Source organism: Pimephales promelas, chromosome 1 (genome assembly GCF_988280905.1).
Source record: "Pimephales promelas chromosome 1, fPimPro1.hap1.1, whole genome shotgun sequence".
Taxonomy (NCBI): Eukaryota; Metazoa; Chordata; class Actinopteri; order Cypriniformes; family Leuciscidae; genus Pimephales; species Pimephales promelas.
The window spans coordinates 47,514,734-47,533,261 of record NC_142769.1 but is presented as its reverse complement, the minus strand read 5'-3'; the positions used below and the strand labels follow the sequence as shown (position 1 = coordinate 47,533,261).

The window sequence follows — 18,528 nt, the reverse complement described above, 5'->3', positions numbered from 1 at the left end:
TATGATGGTGCTTTTTCATCTCCCGCGGCGATCTGACAAAGGATCATTAAGCTGCCATTCTCGACCATTTGTTGTTTTGTTTGTACCCCGAAGGTTGCGGATTTTTACATGAGCAGATACAGAATAACAAGCCAATGCATTGATCTAAATGCGGGTCAGAGACTAACTGTTACCGCTTTGATTGTGACAATGTAAATAAACTTGACCCGACCCACTGCCGCCTCTTTCAGAGATCTGCTTTGCTTTCACTTTGCAAAATGTCATGACAGTTTGTCCTCTGTCATCATCCCTCAGGCTGTTTGAGTGTGACCATGTCAATAAACCGCTATATTACAGCGTGTATGATGACATCAACAGAGATAGACAGTGATGAGTCAAAAGCTCCACTATTCAGTCGATTAATCTTATACTATCTTAAATAATGACTGGTATAGGAATACTATTTTTCTTTAAAATAACTTGTTTAGTTAATTCTAACTTTTATATGTGGGGCCTCGTGTAAGTGTGTCTCTCGCGCATTCCCACGGTGCGCGTGAGTGAGTGAGTCAGTCAGCAGCAGCACGCGCGTCCTGTCTCGCCCCCGCGACCTTCATGTGCGGTTCATCTGGTGGTCTCTCACTCCAGGTGCAGGAGTTCACGAAGAGGGGAGCATCAGCTCAGCTCACGGCCTTTCAATCCCCGGGCCTCGAGTGTGTGTTTCTGCCGCCTCTGGCTGGGGGTAAGGGCTCTGCCCGCGCGCGCGCGCCCCAGCAACAAAGACACTATTAAACCTAACTCATTTATCGCAGCGCAATGGCGATACTTCTACGCTATCTGCTGTTAGCCAGACATGATATGATGATACGGTGCTACATTTACTAAAACAAGCTGTATAATGCAGTGTAAAACTAAAAAGTGAGTTGGTGTAACGTTACTTTTTAACGTAAGTAGTCTACCCTTAAAAAAATTTCCTTTGTTGATGTAGCCTAAACTATGTCGTCAGGTAGGCACGTTAAATTATTTTGAGCTTGGTAATATTATGTCCAAAATGTTTTTGAATTTAAATAGGCTAAGCTTTAAATGAAAGAACAGACAATGTTTTTACATGGCTGCTGTAAATTGTCACATGACTGCAGCTGTTTAACTCCACTTTGCCCCTTCTGCGTGTAAAAGTACCTTTTATGGAAGCATAATAGAGGGACCTTATTTGGAATATAACATTAACCACTTTTGATGTTACCTAATGAAGCACATTTTCGGTTTACTGACAACACAAACACATCCTGAGAGAGTTTTGAGTTTGATCGTTGTGGTCAAGTGACAGGTTGTGTTATTTTGATGAAATATTATGAGGGCTCATAAATAAAAAAAATTATGTGCATGGATAAATCTGTTAAAATAAGTACTGTGTATTCCATAAAAAAACAAGAATTGTCAATTTTGATTTCATGGTGGCTTTAGAGTAATTTATTCTGCTCATGCAGTGACCTGAAATTTTCATCTTATGGAGAGTGCGGCATACAATATTTATCATCATCTTAAAATTCACTCTGTAAATAGCTTTCCATGCGAGCTGGCTGTCATAATTAGGTCATGTAGATAATTATGTTTGTGAGATTAATTCATTAAATACTACAGCTTAGTTCAAGTCATAAGTGGAATGACTTATTTCCTATGTGACAGTCTCGGTCTCTGCGCCGCTCGTGTTGTTCAATAATTGAAGTGGGAAATGATTTGAAGGCTACCTCAGAGGGTTTGCAAAGAATTATGGTCACTTTAATTTCATCAGTCCTCCTATGTTCCCTCATTTCCCTGCGTCTCTCTCTCGCTTAGATGATGGAGACGACATTGGCGAGACGTCAGACAGGGACAACCTGGGGAAAAAGAAACGAGGCCCTAAGAAAAAGAAAGAGACGAAGAAGAAAGACAAGGAGGGGAAGATGACCAAAGTGCGCAAGCGCAAAAAAATAGTATGTGGTTGATGTGTTTTTCTGTCTTCATGTTCAAATGCATTTTTCATTAAACCTTAGTCTGCAAGGCATCAATTGATTTATAATCAAATTATAAATTTAAGGCAAATTACATGATATGCTGATTAATTAGCCCTTATGAACCCTATAATATATCATATATAGTATATCAATATATATACATTTATTTATAAATCTCTGAAAAAGCCCCTTGAATGGAGATAATGCAAAGTGGCGGATGAGAGAATCATTTAAAGGTACACTATGTAACTTTTTGTCCCTTTCGCGGACAGTTAAAAAACAAAACTGAATCAGAATATTTAGATATTTTAACTAGCCGTTTTATAAAGTGTATTAAATGAATGCAGTATATTGACAGCTCCAATGATGTATGTTCTTAAGGTTGATCTTACTTTCTCTGCCTCTTTCAGGACAGTGACATAGAGAGAGACTCCGAACCGGACTATGCCATGAATTCTGACAGTGCTGCCAGCGATTACGGAGGGGAGAAGAAAAAGAAGAAGAAACACAAGGATAAAAAAGAGAAGAAAACCAAGAAAAAGAAGAAAGAGGATGAAGACAGCACACATGAAGAGGCCGCAAAGGTTATCCATTGGCGCTCTGTCTTTTCTTGCTCTGCATGCTTATCTTTGGGTCGCATGTTATCTTTGCTGTTACAGGTTTTGTTTTTCCTTATTCTCCTCTGTATCCAAACATAATCCGCTCATTATAAAATTTAAAATTGGATGAGTTTACTCGACTAAGAGAATGAAAGCTGAAAAAAGTAAACGTACTTGTTTGGCTCAAGTAAAATTGAGTAGTAATGGAATTTGTTTTTCTGTGTACGTACTTTATCTATAAATTAAAGGGATAGTTCACTTTAAAATGTATTTTTGATATGTTTTAGCTTAGCTCAAGGGCATCCAAGATGTAGGTGTCTTTGTTTCCGCAGTATTTTCAATTTTGATATTTTTAGGTCAAACCGTTCTTGTCTGTCAGTCATATAATGGAGGTCTATGGTCACCACCTACCCTTCACTGTGAAGATCTAAACATATTTAGATATACCGGAAATTGCAATGGAAGACGATTTAGATATATATCAACAGACAACGTTGATTTTTTTTTTTGCAACCGCGCAAGAGATCACTTCCGACGCTTTCTGGTGCTTGCGCAGACCAAAGCGCCCGCGCCTTCAGATCACTTGGACGTGGCTGTGGTTACAAGAGGTAAAAACGATATAAATACTGTTCGTTTTCGCACACAAACCGCTCGTTTCGTGTCTTAGGCCATCAATGTGTACTTACATTTACGAGTCATTAAATCATGTTTTAATTTGGACTTCTCTGTGCATGCCCTTTGAGGTGGTGACCATAGACCTCCATTATATGACTGACAGACAAGAACGGTTTGACCTAAAAATATAAAAATTTAAAATACTGCGGAAACAAAGACATTTTGGATGCCCTTGAGGTAAGATAAAACATATCAAAGTGAACTATCCCTTTAAGTCTTAATGAACTTAAAGGGGTCATGGCATGAAAAATCTAATTTCCTTTGATCTTTTGACATATAATAGGTCTGTATACCGTTAAAACATCCTGCAAGTTTCTTAACTTAAAACCTCCTCATCATTATAAACAAAGCACTTATTTAATGTAGAAAACAGCTCATTTTGATATTGCGGGATCTGTGACGTCACACGGGCAAATACATTTGCATATGACTGCCTCCAGAGCAAGACATCGAGGAATAGTTCATCATCTGCTCATAGGCTCCGCTTACTGGCGTTCGGTCGCTTAATGGCTGACTGGATGTGAGCGTCACGTTAAAAACATAAAACCCATTATAATCCCTGACGCTGTCTACACTGATACAGTTTACAGATGTGTGTTCAGTTTCTGACGAACTCCACACACTTGAGTCTGTTGACAACTTGACTAATGGACGAAGAACTTTCGCTTTGTACTTTAACCAGTTTAAACCGCTTGTTTGTGTCTCTGTAGAGACTTAAGAAGGATCCCAGTGTCAGAAACAAGTGGTTGAATTATTTTAATGATCACGTCAGAGGATTATATGTTTGTTCGGAGCATTTTATTTAGTAAACGAGGCTCAGAGGCTAGTAATTTTATAATGCTTTGTCTGTAAATGACGGTTTTATATGGATAATGTTTTCAAAACACTTACTCATGTGCAATAGCAAGTGGGCGTTGATACGGTGCAGTGACGTTAGCCAATCATAACATTGGCCGTTTACTGACGAGCCTTAAAGGAGCCGCGCCTTAAAAACTGATCATTCCAGACAGAGGCTCAAAATGAGGGTTAAACATAATATATATAGTTTATTTATTTTGCAAAATAAACTTTATTAACATTATAAGTGAAAGTCAAGTAACATTAAAAAAAAAAAAAAAATCCACGCCATGACCCCTTTAATAAAGTAAAGTTACCTAGTTGCAAGAACACTTTAATCCAGATCTAGGATTAAAGTATCATATTTTACATAATTATTCAAAATTTTTTGCATTTGTATAGAGAGAACTTGAAATTGAAAACTAGAACTTGAAAAGTTCACCAGAGGAAAACTAATCATCTTAACACTGATTTCCTACAAAACACAAACACCAACTACTACAAAACAACAGAGGTCAAAAGAATTCAAACCCATGATAAATTCCCTTGATTTTACCAAGTTGAACATTAGATAGCGGTTATATCGGCATATGAATGGCTTTCATCTGCAGAGCTGGTGTTAGTGCTGTATATTTAAGAAATTTGCCTCAATATAAGGTGTTTGCAACTTCACACATTCACAAAAACTTAGGCCGTGTGTCCACCAAAGCGTTTTTAGCCAGCTGAAAACGCTAGACGCTCTGCTGAAGACGCCGTGCTTTGGGCGCTTGAGAGCGTTTTGGCAGCGCACCGCTTTTTCCGTTGAGACGTTTCGTTGCTATGATACAGAATATCCGCAGCAGTTTGAATGTTGTGACAGTTGGTCGGTGTGGTATTAGTCCCGCCCCTCCTCCACTGTGATTGGACGGCTGGGTAAAAAGTGACAGTGATGAGCGCTGCGTTTTATCCAAAGTTGAACATTTTTCAACTCTCGGCGACCAGTAAAAAACGCCGGCCGCTCAGTTTGAAAAAAGACGCTCAGCGACTCGTCACGCTCATGGCGTTTAAAAAACGCATCACTCTCATTGAAAACAATTGAAAACGTACGCAAGGCGCGTATCCACCAAAGCGTTTTTAGCCAGCTGAAAACGCTAGACGCTCTGCTGAAGACGCCGTGCTTTGGCCGCTTGAGAGTGGCGTTTTTTCCGTTGAGACGTTTCGTTGCTATGATACAGAATATCCGCAGCACAGTTTGAATGTTGTGACAGTTGGTCGGTGTGGTTTAGTCCCGCCCCTCCTCCACTGTGATTGGACGGCTGGGTAAAAAGTGACAGTGATGAGCGCTGCGTTTTATCCAAAGTTGAACATTTTTCAACTCTCGGCGACCAGTAAAAAACGCCGGCCGCTCGGCGCTTCAGCGTGAAAAAAGACGCTCAGCGACTCGTCACGCTCATGGCGTTTAAAAAACGCATCACTCTCATTGAAAACAATTGAAAACATACGCAAGGCACGTATCCACCAAAGCGTTTTTAGCCAGCTGAAAACGCTAGACGCTCTGCTGAAGACGCCGTGCTTTGGCCGCTTGAGAGTGGCGTTTTTTCCATTGAGACGTTTCGTTGCTATGATACAGAATATCCGCAGCACAGTTTGAATGTTGTGACAGTTGGTCGGTGTGGTTTAGTCCCGCCCCTCCTCCACTGTGATTGGACGGCTGGGTAAAAAGTGACAGTGATGAGCGCTGCGTTTTATCCAAAGTTGAACATTTTTCAACTCTCGGCGACCAGTAAAAAACGCCGGGCGCTCGGCGCTTCAGCGTGAATAAAACACTCAGCGCCTCGGTACGCTCATGGCATTTAAAAAACGCGGCGCTCCCATTGAAAACAATTGAAAACATACGGCAGGCGCGTGGAAAAACGCTTTGGTGGACACACAGCCTTATGCAAGCACATCATCAGAGGTCATTCTCGCACTTGCATCCAGAAATTATGAAAGAATGACATGCACAAACTGTGACATGTGTTTCTAACTGTTGCATGGCCACGGTACACACATAATTACTGATCCAGCTAGTCCAGATGTTTCCAGATGTTTATTACCCATCCACACTGCAACAGCCATATGATGAAGCCTCTCTTCCAGCCGGTGGAGATGAAAACATCAGCCCAGCTGGCTAGAGAGTGGGGGCTTGAAGATGTCGATCACACATTCACTGAAGAAGATTACCGCACGCTAACCAACTACAAGGCCTTCAGCCAGTTCATGAGGTACTGACTTGAACCAGCGCTTTCACACATTGCAGTTCCTCTGCAGCAACATTTCTGTATTAAACATATTATATCGTCTGCAGACCCATGATTGCTAAGAAGAACCCTAAAATCCCCATGTCCAAGATGATGACCATTCTGGGGGCCAAATGGCGTGAGTTCAGCTCCAATAATCCGTTCAAAGGCTCGGCCGCAGCCGTCGCTGCCGTAGCCGCCGCCGCCGCGTTAGCCGTTGCTGAGCAGGTCTCGGCAGCATCAGCCTCACCTGAACCCCCACCGCAGCCACCACCACTTCGCAAGGCCAAGACCAAAGAGGGCAAAGGTAAGGGCTTTATTGGTTTCAGTACAGGTTTTGGTAATGTAAACACACAGCATTAAACATTTCTGGTTTGGAGGATTGATAGCAATGTCTTAAAAATTATAAAACGACTATTTAACGTTCATCGTCATCTCAGCAGCCACTTAAAGTGCCCCTATTATGCTAATTTAAAGGGATAGTTCACTTTGAAATTAATTTTTGGTATGTTTTAGCTTACCTCAAGGGCAACCAAGATGTAGGTGTCTTTGTTTCCACAGTATTTTCAATTTTGACATTTTTCAGTCAAACCGTTGTTGTCTGTCAGTCATATAATGGAGGTCTATGGTCACCACCTCAAAGAGCATGCACAGAGAAGTCAAAATTGAACATGATTTAATGACTCGTAAATGTATGTACACATTGATGGCCTAAGACACGAAACGAAACGTTTTTTTGTGAGAAAACGAACAGTATTTATATCGTTTTTACCTCGTGTAATCCAAGTGATCTGAATCAGTTGTGCAATGTCCAACTGAACCGAACTGAATCAGTTCAATGTTACGCCGGAAGTGATCGCTTGCGTGTGACGTCACTCAATATTTACACAGGGATTTCGGAAGTTTTACCTTTTACTAAACATGTTTAGATATACCGAAATCGTCTTCCATTGCGGTTTCCCGTATATCTAAATATGTTTAGTGAAAGGTAAAACTTCCGAAATCTCTGTATAAACAAAAAGTGACGTAGGCGCGCTAGTGATCACTTCCGGCGTATGCGCAGATCGAAGCACCCGTGCCGTCAGATCATTTTGTCATGTCTGTGGTTACAAGAGGTAAAAACGATTTAAATACTGTTCGTTTTCTCACACAAACCGCTCGTTTCGTGTCTTAGGCCATCAGTGTGTACTTACATTTACGAGTCATTAAATCATGTTTAATTTTGACTTCTCTGTACATGCTCTTTGAGGTGGTGACCATAGACCTCCATTATATGACTGACAGACAACAACGGTTTGACTGAAAAATGTCAAAATTGAAAATACTGTGGAAACAAAGACACCTACATCTTGGATGCCCTTGAGGTAAGATAAAACATACCAAAAATTAATTTCAAAGTGAACTATCCTTTTAAAGTGCCCCTAATATTCTAATTTAAAGGTTCCTAATTTTGTTATAGAGGTCTCCTACAATTGATTTTCATGCATTCAAGGTAAAAAAAACCGTTTAATTTTCTCATTGCACATCTCCTCATTTCTCAAAGATTCAGTTTTTCTAAACCCGTCCTTTCTGAAAGCCTGATTGGTCAGACAGTCCAGTCTGTTGTGATTGGTTGACCGCTTACTGCGCGTGTTGGAAACCAAACATCCATTACCATATCTGAATTTCAGCTCTGAAGGTTTCCATAGCACTTGTATTCATAGGAACAGTAACGATGGTGTCAGTTTTTCCGAATCAATTGTTGAAAACAGCGTCTTCTCGACTTGAACAACACGAGCCAAACTCTTCCAGTCTCAGCTACAACTACAGTGTTAAAGGGTCAAAGTAGACATTGTTCACGGACAGCCAATGAACACCATAGACTGGCATTATGCAAATGTGTCACATTGTTACGTAGGTTTGTAACAGGAAGTGAGACTGGAATTACTGACGACTCATTTTATCAGTTCAGAATCAATTATTTTAGGAGACGATAACTTTTATTTTTCGTGCACTTTGATCTTTAAAACTTTGCAGGCCTTTTACGCTCACAAACATCTATATTACACACTGCATGAAAGGTAATATTCAAAAAAGCATAGAGGCACTTATAAAACACTAATTTAATATTTAACATTTAATTGAATTGCAGATTTTATAGCAAATTAATATTACTCTTTTATACTGCACCTTATAAAAATACATATTTTTTTTGTTTTTTAGCGTATTCTTTTTTTTTTATCCAGACAAAATGCTATCTAATTTGAAATATTGCCCATTGATTGGTTATCGGCAGGCCCTGGCTACAAGAAACGCAGTAAGAGTCCTCGTGTCTCAGACAAGAAGAAGCCAAAACCCAAGAAAATGGCCCCTCTGCGCATTAAACTGGGACCACTTGGTAACAAGAGGAAGAAGAGCAGTTCGGTGAGAGTTTGTGTGCCATGCATATCCCCGTGAATGTCAAGTCAAGTCACATTTATTTATATAGCGCTTTTCACAATACAGATTGTATCAAAGCAGCTTCACAGTGATAACATGAAAGTAGTACAACACAGATCAATAATATTGTTAAATATTAAATATTAAATAACCCCAACTAAGCAAGCCAAAAGCAAGGAACCAAAACTCCATCAGATTGGATGGAGAAAAAACCTTGGGAGAACCCAGGCTCAGTCGGGGGCCAGTTCTCCTCTGGCTTACATTCATATTGTTTATATATAAATATTAAATATAAATATTGTTTATGTATAAAACGGCGCCATAACATATCGCAGGCGTTGAGTGAGAATGTGTGTTGGGTGCAGTGCTTGTTTTTGATTGTGTGTGTAATGCAGAGTGAGGAGGTGGATGAGGACGACTCTGAGCAGGAGAACTCCAGCGTTCATAGCTCTTCGGTCCGATCTGACAGCTCGGGAAGGGTCAAGAAGAACAAAAGGGGTCGTCCGGCGAAGAAGAAGAAAAAGGGTGAGTCTCTTCTCCAAACCCCCCCATCTTTGTATTGGATCTGTCTTTAAAAACAATGCACCTGTTTAACTCTCTGAATTAATAAATAAATGAAAAAGAAAAAAATCCTTATGTTTTGTTGTTGCTTTTCATACAAATTATAATCATTCCTCATCCTTGTGCCCCAAAATTATTACAAATATTGCACTGCAATTAAAGATTTTGCTGTATGTTGCAGTATGTAAATTTATCCACGTAGCACAGTACTAGAAGTTCACTTTTAAAAAAAACTTTTGCTGATAATTTACTCACCCTCATGTTATTCAAGATATCCACGTCTTTCTTTCTTCAGTCGAAAAGAAATTAAGGTTTTTGATGAAAACATTCCAGGATTTTTCTCCATATAATGGACTTCAATGGGAACCAAACGGTTCAAGGTCCAAATGAGAGTTTCAGTGCAGCTTCAAAGGGCTTTAAACGACACCAGACGATGAATACGGGTCTTATCTAGGACCCTTCGAGTCATGACTCGAAAAAATTTTGATCAACGGGTTTGAACAGGAGAGTCACGAACGTGCATCACAGAACAGAGCAAGGTGAGTATTTGTGCTTATAAAACTTAAACTTTTTAATTTTAATTTTGAAATGACTGCTCGTTTCGCTTGATAAGACCCTTATTCATCGTCTGGAATCGTTTAAAGCCCTTTGAAGCTGCACTAAAACTCTCTTTTGGACCTTGAACCGTTTGGTCCCCATTGAAGTCCATTATATGGAGAAAATCCTGGAATCAAAAACCTTAATTTCTTTTCGACTGAATAAAGAAAGTCATGGACATCTTGGATGATATGGGGGTGAGTAAATTATCAGCAAAAGTTTTTTTTAAAAGTGAACTACTCCTTTAAAGTTATTCACACGTTAGATAAAGAAATATGCGTGAATGAAAAAAATAAACGGGGACGTGCATGAGAAAAAGTGGGTACTCATGCTGACTGACGCATGATATATAACTAGGATTGTGAAATAAAATTTGTTATATCATGAAATAAGATTTTCATCATATCGCACTCCCCTCCCCCCAGTCTCAATATACTGTAGGTCTCTTAGTTCATTACCATAGAATTGTGGGTAAGTAAACAATGATAATCACCCATTGTGGTTTGGATGAGACACCCCTCGCTGCAGCCTGTAGCACGATGACGTAGCTGGATGGTCCAATACGTAGTGGATGGATGTGTGTTTTGGTGACGTCATTTACGCATGCGCAGTGCCGATCTCTGATTATAATTCGAATGCATTGGTTTTAAGTGATATGTAAGCTCAATATTGTACTGAGATGATGTTCAAACTGTGTAGTATAATACTGTTAAATAATTATAAGTAATTATGAATAAGTAAGGAAAATGCTAAAATAATAACAGCATGGGGAAAATAAATCTTGTAAACTCGCATTTATGTTATACATTCAGAATTGCGAGAAAAAAGGTCAGAATTCTGACTTTATAGCACACAATTGCGACTTTATTTTACGCAATTCTGTCTTTATAACAAGCGATTGAGGCTTTATTTCACCTAGGCTAATTATTTCTCTATAACATGCGATTAAGGTTTTATTTTACCTAATTCTGTCCTTATAACATGCGATTGAGGCTTTATTTCACCTAATTCTGTCTTTATAACATGCGATTGAGGCTTTATTTCACGCATGTCTTTATAACATGCGATGGCTTAGGCTATTTCAAGCAATTATGTCTTTTATAACATGCGATTGAGGCTTTATTTCACCCAATTCTGTCTTTAGCATGCGATTGAGGCTTTATTTCACCTAATTCTGTCTTTATAACATATGCGATTGAGGCTTTATTTCAAGCAATTATGTCTTTATGACATGCGATTGAGGCTTTATTTCAAGCAATTATGTCTTTATAACATGCGATTGGCTTTATTTCACGCAATTCTGACTTTATATCTCACAATTCTGAGAAATAAAGTCTGCGAAAAGTATACTCGCAATTGTAAGGAAAAAGTCGCAATTATTTTAAAAAAAAGTTTTATTCTGAAAGCTCTGAAAATAAGAGCTTCGCTCGTTAGGCCTACCATATTTAAATTCTTGGAAGATCAACGATTGTTCACCAACTCTCTACACTAACTAGGCCTATGAATTCTTAATGTGCATGTGCCATCAGCGTTTATCACAGGATCGCGTTTAAAGTCTGTTTAGAGAGAACGGTGTCATCCAATTTAATAACAAATTATCATTTCGACAGAATCAAAACTAACTAGCTGTAAAATAACATTATTCATGAACCGCTATAAAGCAAAAACAATCTGTTACATTAAATTAAAGCTGCTTTGAAACAATCTAAATTGTTAAAAGCGATATATAAATCAAGATGACTTGACTAGTGCGCATGCGCGCGTTACAGGGTCCAACACGTATTGGACCGTCCAGCTACGTCATCGTGCTACAGACTGCAGCGAGGACCTCTTGGTTTGGATTCACACCGATAATGGCTAAAAATTGAAAGTAGACATTATGCTTGCTTATGCTCGTATCGCTCTCTTTCTTTCTCAGTGCTGGGTGATGAGGATGGCGATGGCTATGAGACTGATCATCAGGACTACTGCGAGGTGTGTCAGCAGGGGGGAGAGATCATCCTGTGTGATACCTGTCCTCGAGCGTACCACCTGGTGTGCCTCGAGCCTGAGCTGGAGAAAGCGCCCGAGGGCAAGTGGAGCTGCCCTCACTGTGTGAGTCACATCAACCCTAGTCTCGCGTAGCCAGACCTTCAGACTGACGGCTGAAGGTCTGGAATTCATAGCAGCTTTCTTTGGTCAAGGCCCGCCCATAAGGCCGTTAGACCGACATGTCAAACAACCAATTACAGTTCGTTTCGTTCAGCGTCATGTTTCGGGGCGTGGAAATGTCCCCACAACAACAGACCGGTGTGCAACAAGTCAGTCAGCAGTCACCGGAGGCGCTAACAACGCTCCGTGTTATTAAATTCACCCACGAACTCGCTCATGTCCATCTTATGTCCGCTTTGTCACACGAATGTAAGTTACGTCCCCGCCCCAGTGCGCTCACGCCTACTAAATAAACGCCTCACCTCCGGTGTTCTGTCGATTTGTCCTACCTTGTCAGATTTTCCTACCGTAGCGCAAAATTATAGCCATATCTATCCTACCTCGTCGTAAAATCCTACTGAGCGTTTCTGCTTCGCGTCTGTGACTAAGTTACATAAAATATTTCTGTGTAACTTTGCCGAATTTTCTTATTAGGCCATGTTACGGTGATTTTACAGTGCAAAGTAACGTTACCTCTTCAGATTGTCCTATGAAATTAACGATAGGATGATTTTACGTTGCAAAATACCTCATCAGATTGTGCTACCAGTATGAAATAAACGAGTAGTATGATTTTACAGTGCAAAATGCCTCATCAGATTGTCCTACCAGTATGAAATAAACGAGTAGAATGATTTTACGTTAATGTTTTTATGAAAAAAATGCTAATATGAATTTGCTTTGTATGAATGTGAGAGTATTAAAATATTATGGGCGTGTTGTTCAGCGTGACAAAAAATGACGTATTATTGATGTGCGCATGCGCAGTAAGCCTTGGTAGGACAATCTGACGGGTAGGATGGAATGTCAGAACACCGGCGCCGCGCACTCGCTACATTCCCTTTAGCACATCTAGTGGATGCATAACGCAAACCCAGTCAAACGTTTGACTCTGCAGTATCTTATGTGCCTTATAATCCAGTGTGCGCGACCTATATATGAATACTGAATCGGCCAGCTGCGATGTCAGCGTCTGTCTCATGTTTGTCCACAAACGCAGCTGATATACCCTTCGCAATTAAGTACTTCACTTGATCTTCCATAATAGATTGGAGGGGACATACAACTACGTTTAGCTGATCTTGAGAAATGCTCATTGTCACTCACATAGGCCACTCATATAAACACAACAGTTTTTCTTCCGCAATCACATCTGCGCTTTGTTTCCCGGCGGACCGAAAATAAACGCGACACTGACGCCCCCCGGAAATCCGATAAAATTCAACCAATCAGATGACGACTTCGACATTCCTGAAGTGTTTCCAGTTAAGTGTACCATATGCATCAGACGTTTAGCCAACGTTCCGTGGGCGTGACGTCTGAGGCTGAGACTACATCAACCCAAACCTACAGAATCAAACATCCATTTTAAACTGAAGGACATCGTCTGATATATCTCCCACATTTCTATAAGAGCAGATCATCAACAAGCCTTCATCATATACAGTATGATTAGTTTGTTATTCCTCTCTGTAGTACACTACAAATACATTTACTTATGTACTTAATATAAATCCCCTACAATTGTACTTTTGGTATCCTAATTTTGTACTAAATGCACTTTATCCAAAAATAGTGCTGAGGTTCAACTAAAGAAATATTCGATGGTGCTAAAGTGGAACTATTGCAAGTATACTTTAAGTACACTTTTTAGAGAGCAGCATTTAAAGACTGGTATTATACAGAGATCATACTAGCCTTACTTATATAGATATTAAAAGACATTTTAGTCTTAATATTAAGACATGTGCAAAGTAAAGTATAGTTTAACCCTCTGATGGTCTTCCTTTATGAGTCACGTCCTGGGCCTTCCCAGTCAGAAGTGACCGGAGGCCTAAAAATGAAACTTCTTCCATCCCAGTAAAACCAATGCAATTTATTTTTGTTCTATAATATTTATTCTTTTCAATTTAGTATTTTGAGACAATTTGATGTTTGATGTTTTTATGGTCTATTTTTTCTATGTAAATATATATATATATATATAGTATCAATGCAGTATTTTTGTTTAATATAGAGTCTAGGCCTTCAGAAAAAAATTTTTTTTGAAGAAAATTAGCACCTTCTGGTTACAGTATAGAGAAAAAGTGTAGAATCATGGTGTAACCACTAGATGGCATGTACAGCTCTCAATGGAGAGGCATGTGAATTCCCCAGCTGTTTATGAACAAATTTTTTTTTTGGTGGATTTGAATATATAATTGAAACAATCTCAAAAACTATTTCTTATTAAAAAAAAATTGTAAAAAAATAAATAAAAAATGTGAAATTTTGTGTTTTTGTCAATTTCCCATTCATTTCCTATGGGGGTCATTTTTGACCAAAGACCAAAATCACCACTAATTTTTTTACGACCACTTAGCATTCTCGGATCATGAACTTAATTTTTTTGTGTGTTTTCACATACATAATGCCAGAAATGTCACCAAGTTTTGTAACATTCTGATGAAGCTGTGATTTTTAATAATTCAAAACAGATTTTTTGTAGTCTGAATTTATTGGTGTGTATGTGTATAAAAGTGTGTTTGTATGTGTGTGTGTACATTTTTTGCACTCTTGATGTTGTAGAGTGTCACCCCTTTACTGCAGTATACTTCTTTTAAGAATCGTGGCCGATTTGTAGATTGTACAAACAAAAATTCTGTAAATTTTTGTTTTTTTGTAAATTTCCCATTCATTTCCTATGGGTCGGTCATTTCTGACCGAAGACCACGAGTGTGACTATTTTTTTACGACCACTTAGCATGCTCGGATTATGACCTCAATTTTTTTTGTATTCACATACCAAATGCCAAAAAAGTCACCAAGTATCATAACCTTCCGATGAAGCTGTGATTTTTAATAATTCAAAACAGAAAATTATTCGGTCAGAAGTGACCGAGGACCATCAGAGGGTTAATTATAATCTTTATATCAGTAAGTCTCAAGCGATATGCCAGTAAATATTTTAATGTATTTGTTGCATACTTAGTATGAAATAAATGTACAAAGTATTTACATAAATACATTTTGGTGTAGATTTTGCTCACTAGGGTTGTAATCAAATTCTACATCTTTCAGGAGAAAGAAGGGATCCAGTGGGAAGCAAAGGAAGAAGACTTTGAGGACTTTGAGGAGGAGTGTGACGATGTCCGGGATGTGGAGGCAGGGCTGGGAGGAGAGGAAGAGGAGGATGATCACATGGAGTTCTGTCGCGTGTGTAAAGACGGAGGAGAGCTGCTGTGCTGTGACTCCTGCCCGTCGTCCTATCACATCCACTGCCTGAACCCCCCACTGCCCGAGATCCCCAACGGAGAGTGGCTCTGTCCACGCTGCACTGTGAGTAATGCCACTACACACGTGGTTCTTCAACGACTGGCAATTTTATCTCCAATGGCTTAATAAATACTTCTTTTTGTTGTATTGAAAATGTCTTAAAAAACTTTTTATAATAACTTCATCATTGATATAGTATGCTGATTTTTTTGTTGCTCTTTATGCAGTTTTTTTCTCTGACCCAAACATTAAACCTTAAACTATGAACTAAAACTGTGGCAGTTAACCATTTCATTGTTTAATGTGGAAAAATGACTTACTACGGGATGTCCCGTAGTTGTTGAGACACCACAACAAACTATTTTAAGACTCCTAATTAAGTTTTTTCCAAAAGTTATTATACTTGCTTACCATGGAGACAACAGTGTCAGTGAAGAGCATGCTTGAGATGAAATATGAGACATGTGATGTGTGAAGAAAAGAAAGAATTTCAAGGTAAATATCTCTCGTGAACAGAATATTTTTGTCATTTTTAAGCTGTAATTTTGTTAGTTTATGTGAAATATATATGAAGTCAGTACAAAAATGTTTATACTTTTATTTATGAACTTTCTTTTAATCAAAGAATCCTCATGAAAAATGTCTTAGTTTCCACAGAAATATTCAGCAACAAAATGAATGATAATAATACAAAAGTTTCTTGAGCATATTAGATAATAACTGATTTCTGAAGGATCATGTGACACTGAAGGCTAAAGTAATGATACTGAAAATTCAGCTTTGACACAGTATATAAATCTAGCATTTTATGTATTCTTAATACGTACAATAACAGTATACAAAGAGAAGTAAATACTTAAACAGAGGTGTGTTAACTGAGATGTGTTTAGCTGAGTTGAATTGTGCTTAAAATAGATAGATATTGATTATTGTGGTTAATTTGTGCTGTGGATGGAGGCATTTATTAGGTTATTGAGTTTAACTTATACTAAGGGAAGGAAGACAAGCTTGTGAATTTAATTTATATTTAAAACATCACAAATTCAGTCAATCAGAAATTTGTAACACAATCGGCTGTTAACTTCTGTTGTCTGTTTTTCAGTGTCCACCAATCAAAGGGCGAGTGCAAAAGATTCTGCACTGGCGATGGGGTGATCCCCCACCCCCAGTTCCTGTCCCTCCACCCCCAGACGCACCCCCCGATGCCCCGCCCCCTCCGCCCATGAAGGGTCGTCCAGAGAGAGAGTTCTTTGTGAAGCTCACGGGACAGTCGTATTGGCACTGCACCTGGATCACAGAGCTACAGGTGCGAGAGTGAGACAGAAGTGTGTGTGAGACAGAGATAACTTTTATGCGATGTACAGATTTTCTCTTATCCATCTGTCCATCCTCAGCTCGAGATCTTCCACTCTGTGATGTTCCGCAACTACCAGAGGAAAACGGATATGGACGAGCCGCCTAGTCTGGACTACGGCTCTGGGGGAGAGGAGGATTCTGGGAAGAGTGAAAAGCGGAGGGCCAAAGACCCTCAATATGCCATTCTGGAAGAGAAGTACTATCGATATGGCATCAAGCCAGAATGGATGATTGTTCACAGGATAATCAATCATAGGTGTGTGATTTTTGTGTCAAACTACTATATTATACTGTATATGCGAATACTTTGTAGTGTCAGACGATTAAAGTGTGTGTGTATGTGTGTGTGCACAGCATCGATAAAAAGAGCAACTACCACTACCTGGTTAAATGGAGAGATCTGACCTATGACCAGTGCACCTGGGAGAGAGATGAGCTGGACATCCCGGAGTTTAGTGGACACAAAACGGCGTACTGGAGACACAGGTGCAGTCAAACATAGATGTTTGAGCAAACTGTCACAATGGTTTGATTTTTCATTGGATAGTTTTCGCAGAAATTAAAAGTCTGTTATTTAAAGGGGCTATATGTAGAATTCAGAAACCGACTCCGGTGGCCGTTAAATGAACTGCAGCCTGCAACTTATTTCTCATGCTCGCACTTCAGTGGAACACAAATTCAGAATTTTAGTAAAATGTGGATGATCCTAATTCACTATAAAGATGGACTTGTTTGCTTTTAATGTCCTACATCTGCATTGTAACCTCATTTAAATCATTTTTTTTAATTTTGTTTATTATATTTTGAATATGGAACAAGCAGTGTTCTATTTTTTTCCTCACAGAGAGGAAGTGATGAAGGAAGACCCAGAGAAGCCAAGGAGGATGAGGAGGAGAGAGGAGAATGATGAAGCTCCAAGCACGCCTGTTAATGATGTTAGTGTCAGAAACACATACAATACAACAAATACAGAAACACACTGCAAATACTCTAAACTACACCAATTAAAGAAACCCGCCTCAAATACTCACAACTCAACCGAACATAGAAACACACCCCAAATACTCTCAACTCAACCAAATACAGAAACACACCGCAAATACTCTCAACTCAACCAAATACAGAAACACACCACAAATACTCACAACCAAATACAGAAACACACCCCAAATACTCACGACTCAACCAAATACAGAAACACACCGCAAATCCTCACAACTCAACCAAATACAGAAACACACCGCAAATCCTCACAACTCAACCAAATACAGAAACACACCCCAAATACTCACAACTCAACCAAATACAGAAACACACCCCAAATACTCACAACTCAACCAAATACAGAAACACACCCCAAATACTCACAACTCAACCAAATACAGAAACAAACCACAAATACTCACAACTCAACCAAATACAGAAACACACCCCAAATACTCACAACTCAACCAAATACAGAAACACACCGCAAATCCTCACAACTCAACCAAATACAGAAACACACCCCAAATACTCACAACTCAACCAAATACAGAAACAAACCACAAATACTCACAACTCAACCAAATACAGAAACACGCCGCAAATACTCACGACTCAACCAAATACAGAAACACACCGCAAATACTCACAACTCAACCAAATACAGAAACACACCACAAATACTCACAACTCAACCAAATACAGAAACACACCCCAAATACTCACAACTCAACCAAATACAGAAACACACCACAAATACTCACAACTCTACCAAATACAGAAACACACCGCAAATACTCACAACTCAACCAAATACAGAAACACACC

General features: G+C 39.2%; 1 protein-coding gene across 4 annotated transcripts in view; it reads left to right on the top strand.

Annotated features, from left to right (window-relative positions):
* chd3 (chromodomain helicase DNA binding protein 3) overlaps positions 1-18,528 on the top strand; it is an 80,057-nt gene that overhangs the window by 585 nt on the left and 60,944 nt on the right. For 3 of the 4 annotated variants that reach the window (XM_039658789.2, XM_039658787.2, XM_039658786.2), the window contains exons 2-13: positions 1,813-1,949; positions 2,381-2,554; positions 6,200-6,324; positions 6,408-6,646; positions 8,615-8,742; positions 9,153-9,282; positions 11,834-12,009; positions 15,166-15,423; positions 16,463-16,666; positions 16,755-16,972; positions 17,071-17,202; positions 17,561-17,651. In XM_039658789.2, the coding sequence (XP_039514723.2) occupies positions 1,813-1,949; positions 2,381-2,554; positions 6,200-6,324; positions 6,408-6,646; positions 8,615-8,742; positions 9,153-9,282; positions 11,834-12,009; positions 15,166-15,423; positions 16,463-16,666; positions 16,755-16,972; positions 17,071-17,202; positions 17,561-17,651 (2,012 nt within the window). Of the gene's footprint in view, positions 1-394; positions 719-1,812; positions 1,950-2,380; positions 2,555-6,199; positions 6,325-6,407; positions 6,647-8,614; positions 8,743-9,152; positions 9,283-11,833; positions 12,010-15,165; positions 15,424-16,462; positions 16,667-16,754; positions 16,973-17,070; positions 17,203-17,560; positions 17,652-18,528 lie in introns of those variants that run through there. The other variant, XM_039658788.2, reaches the window with a different exon arrangement.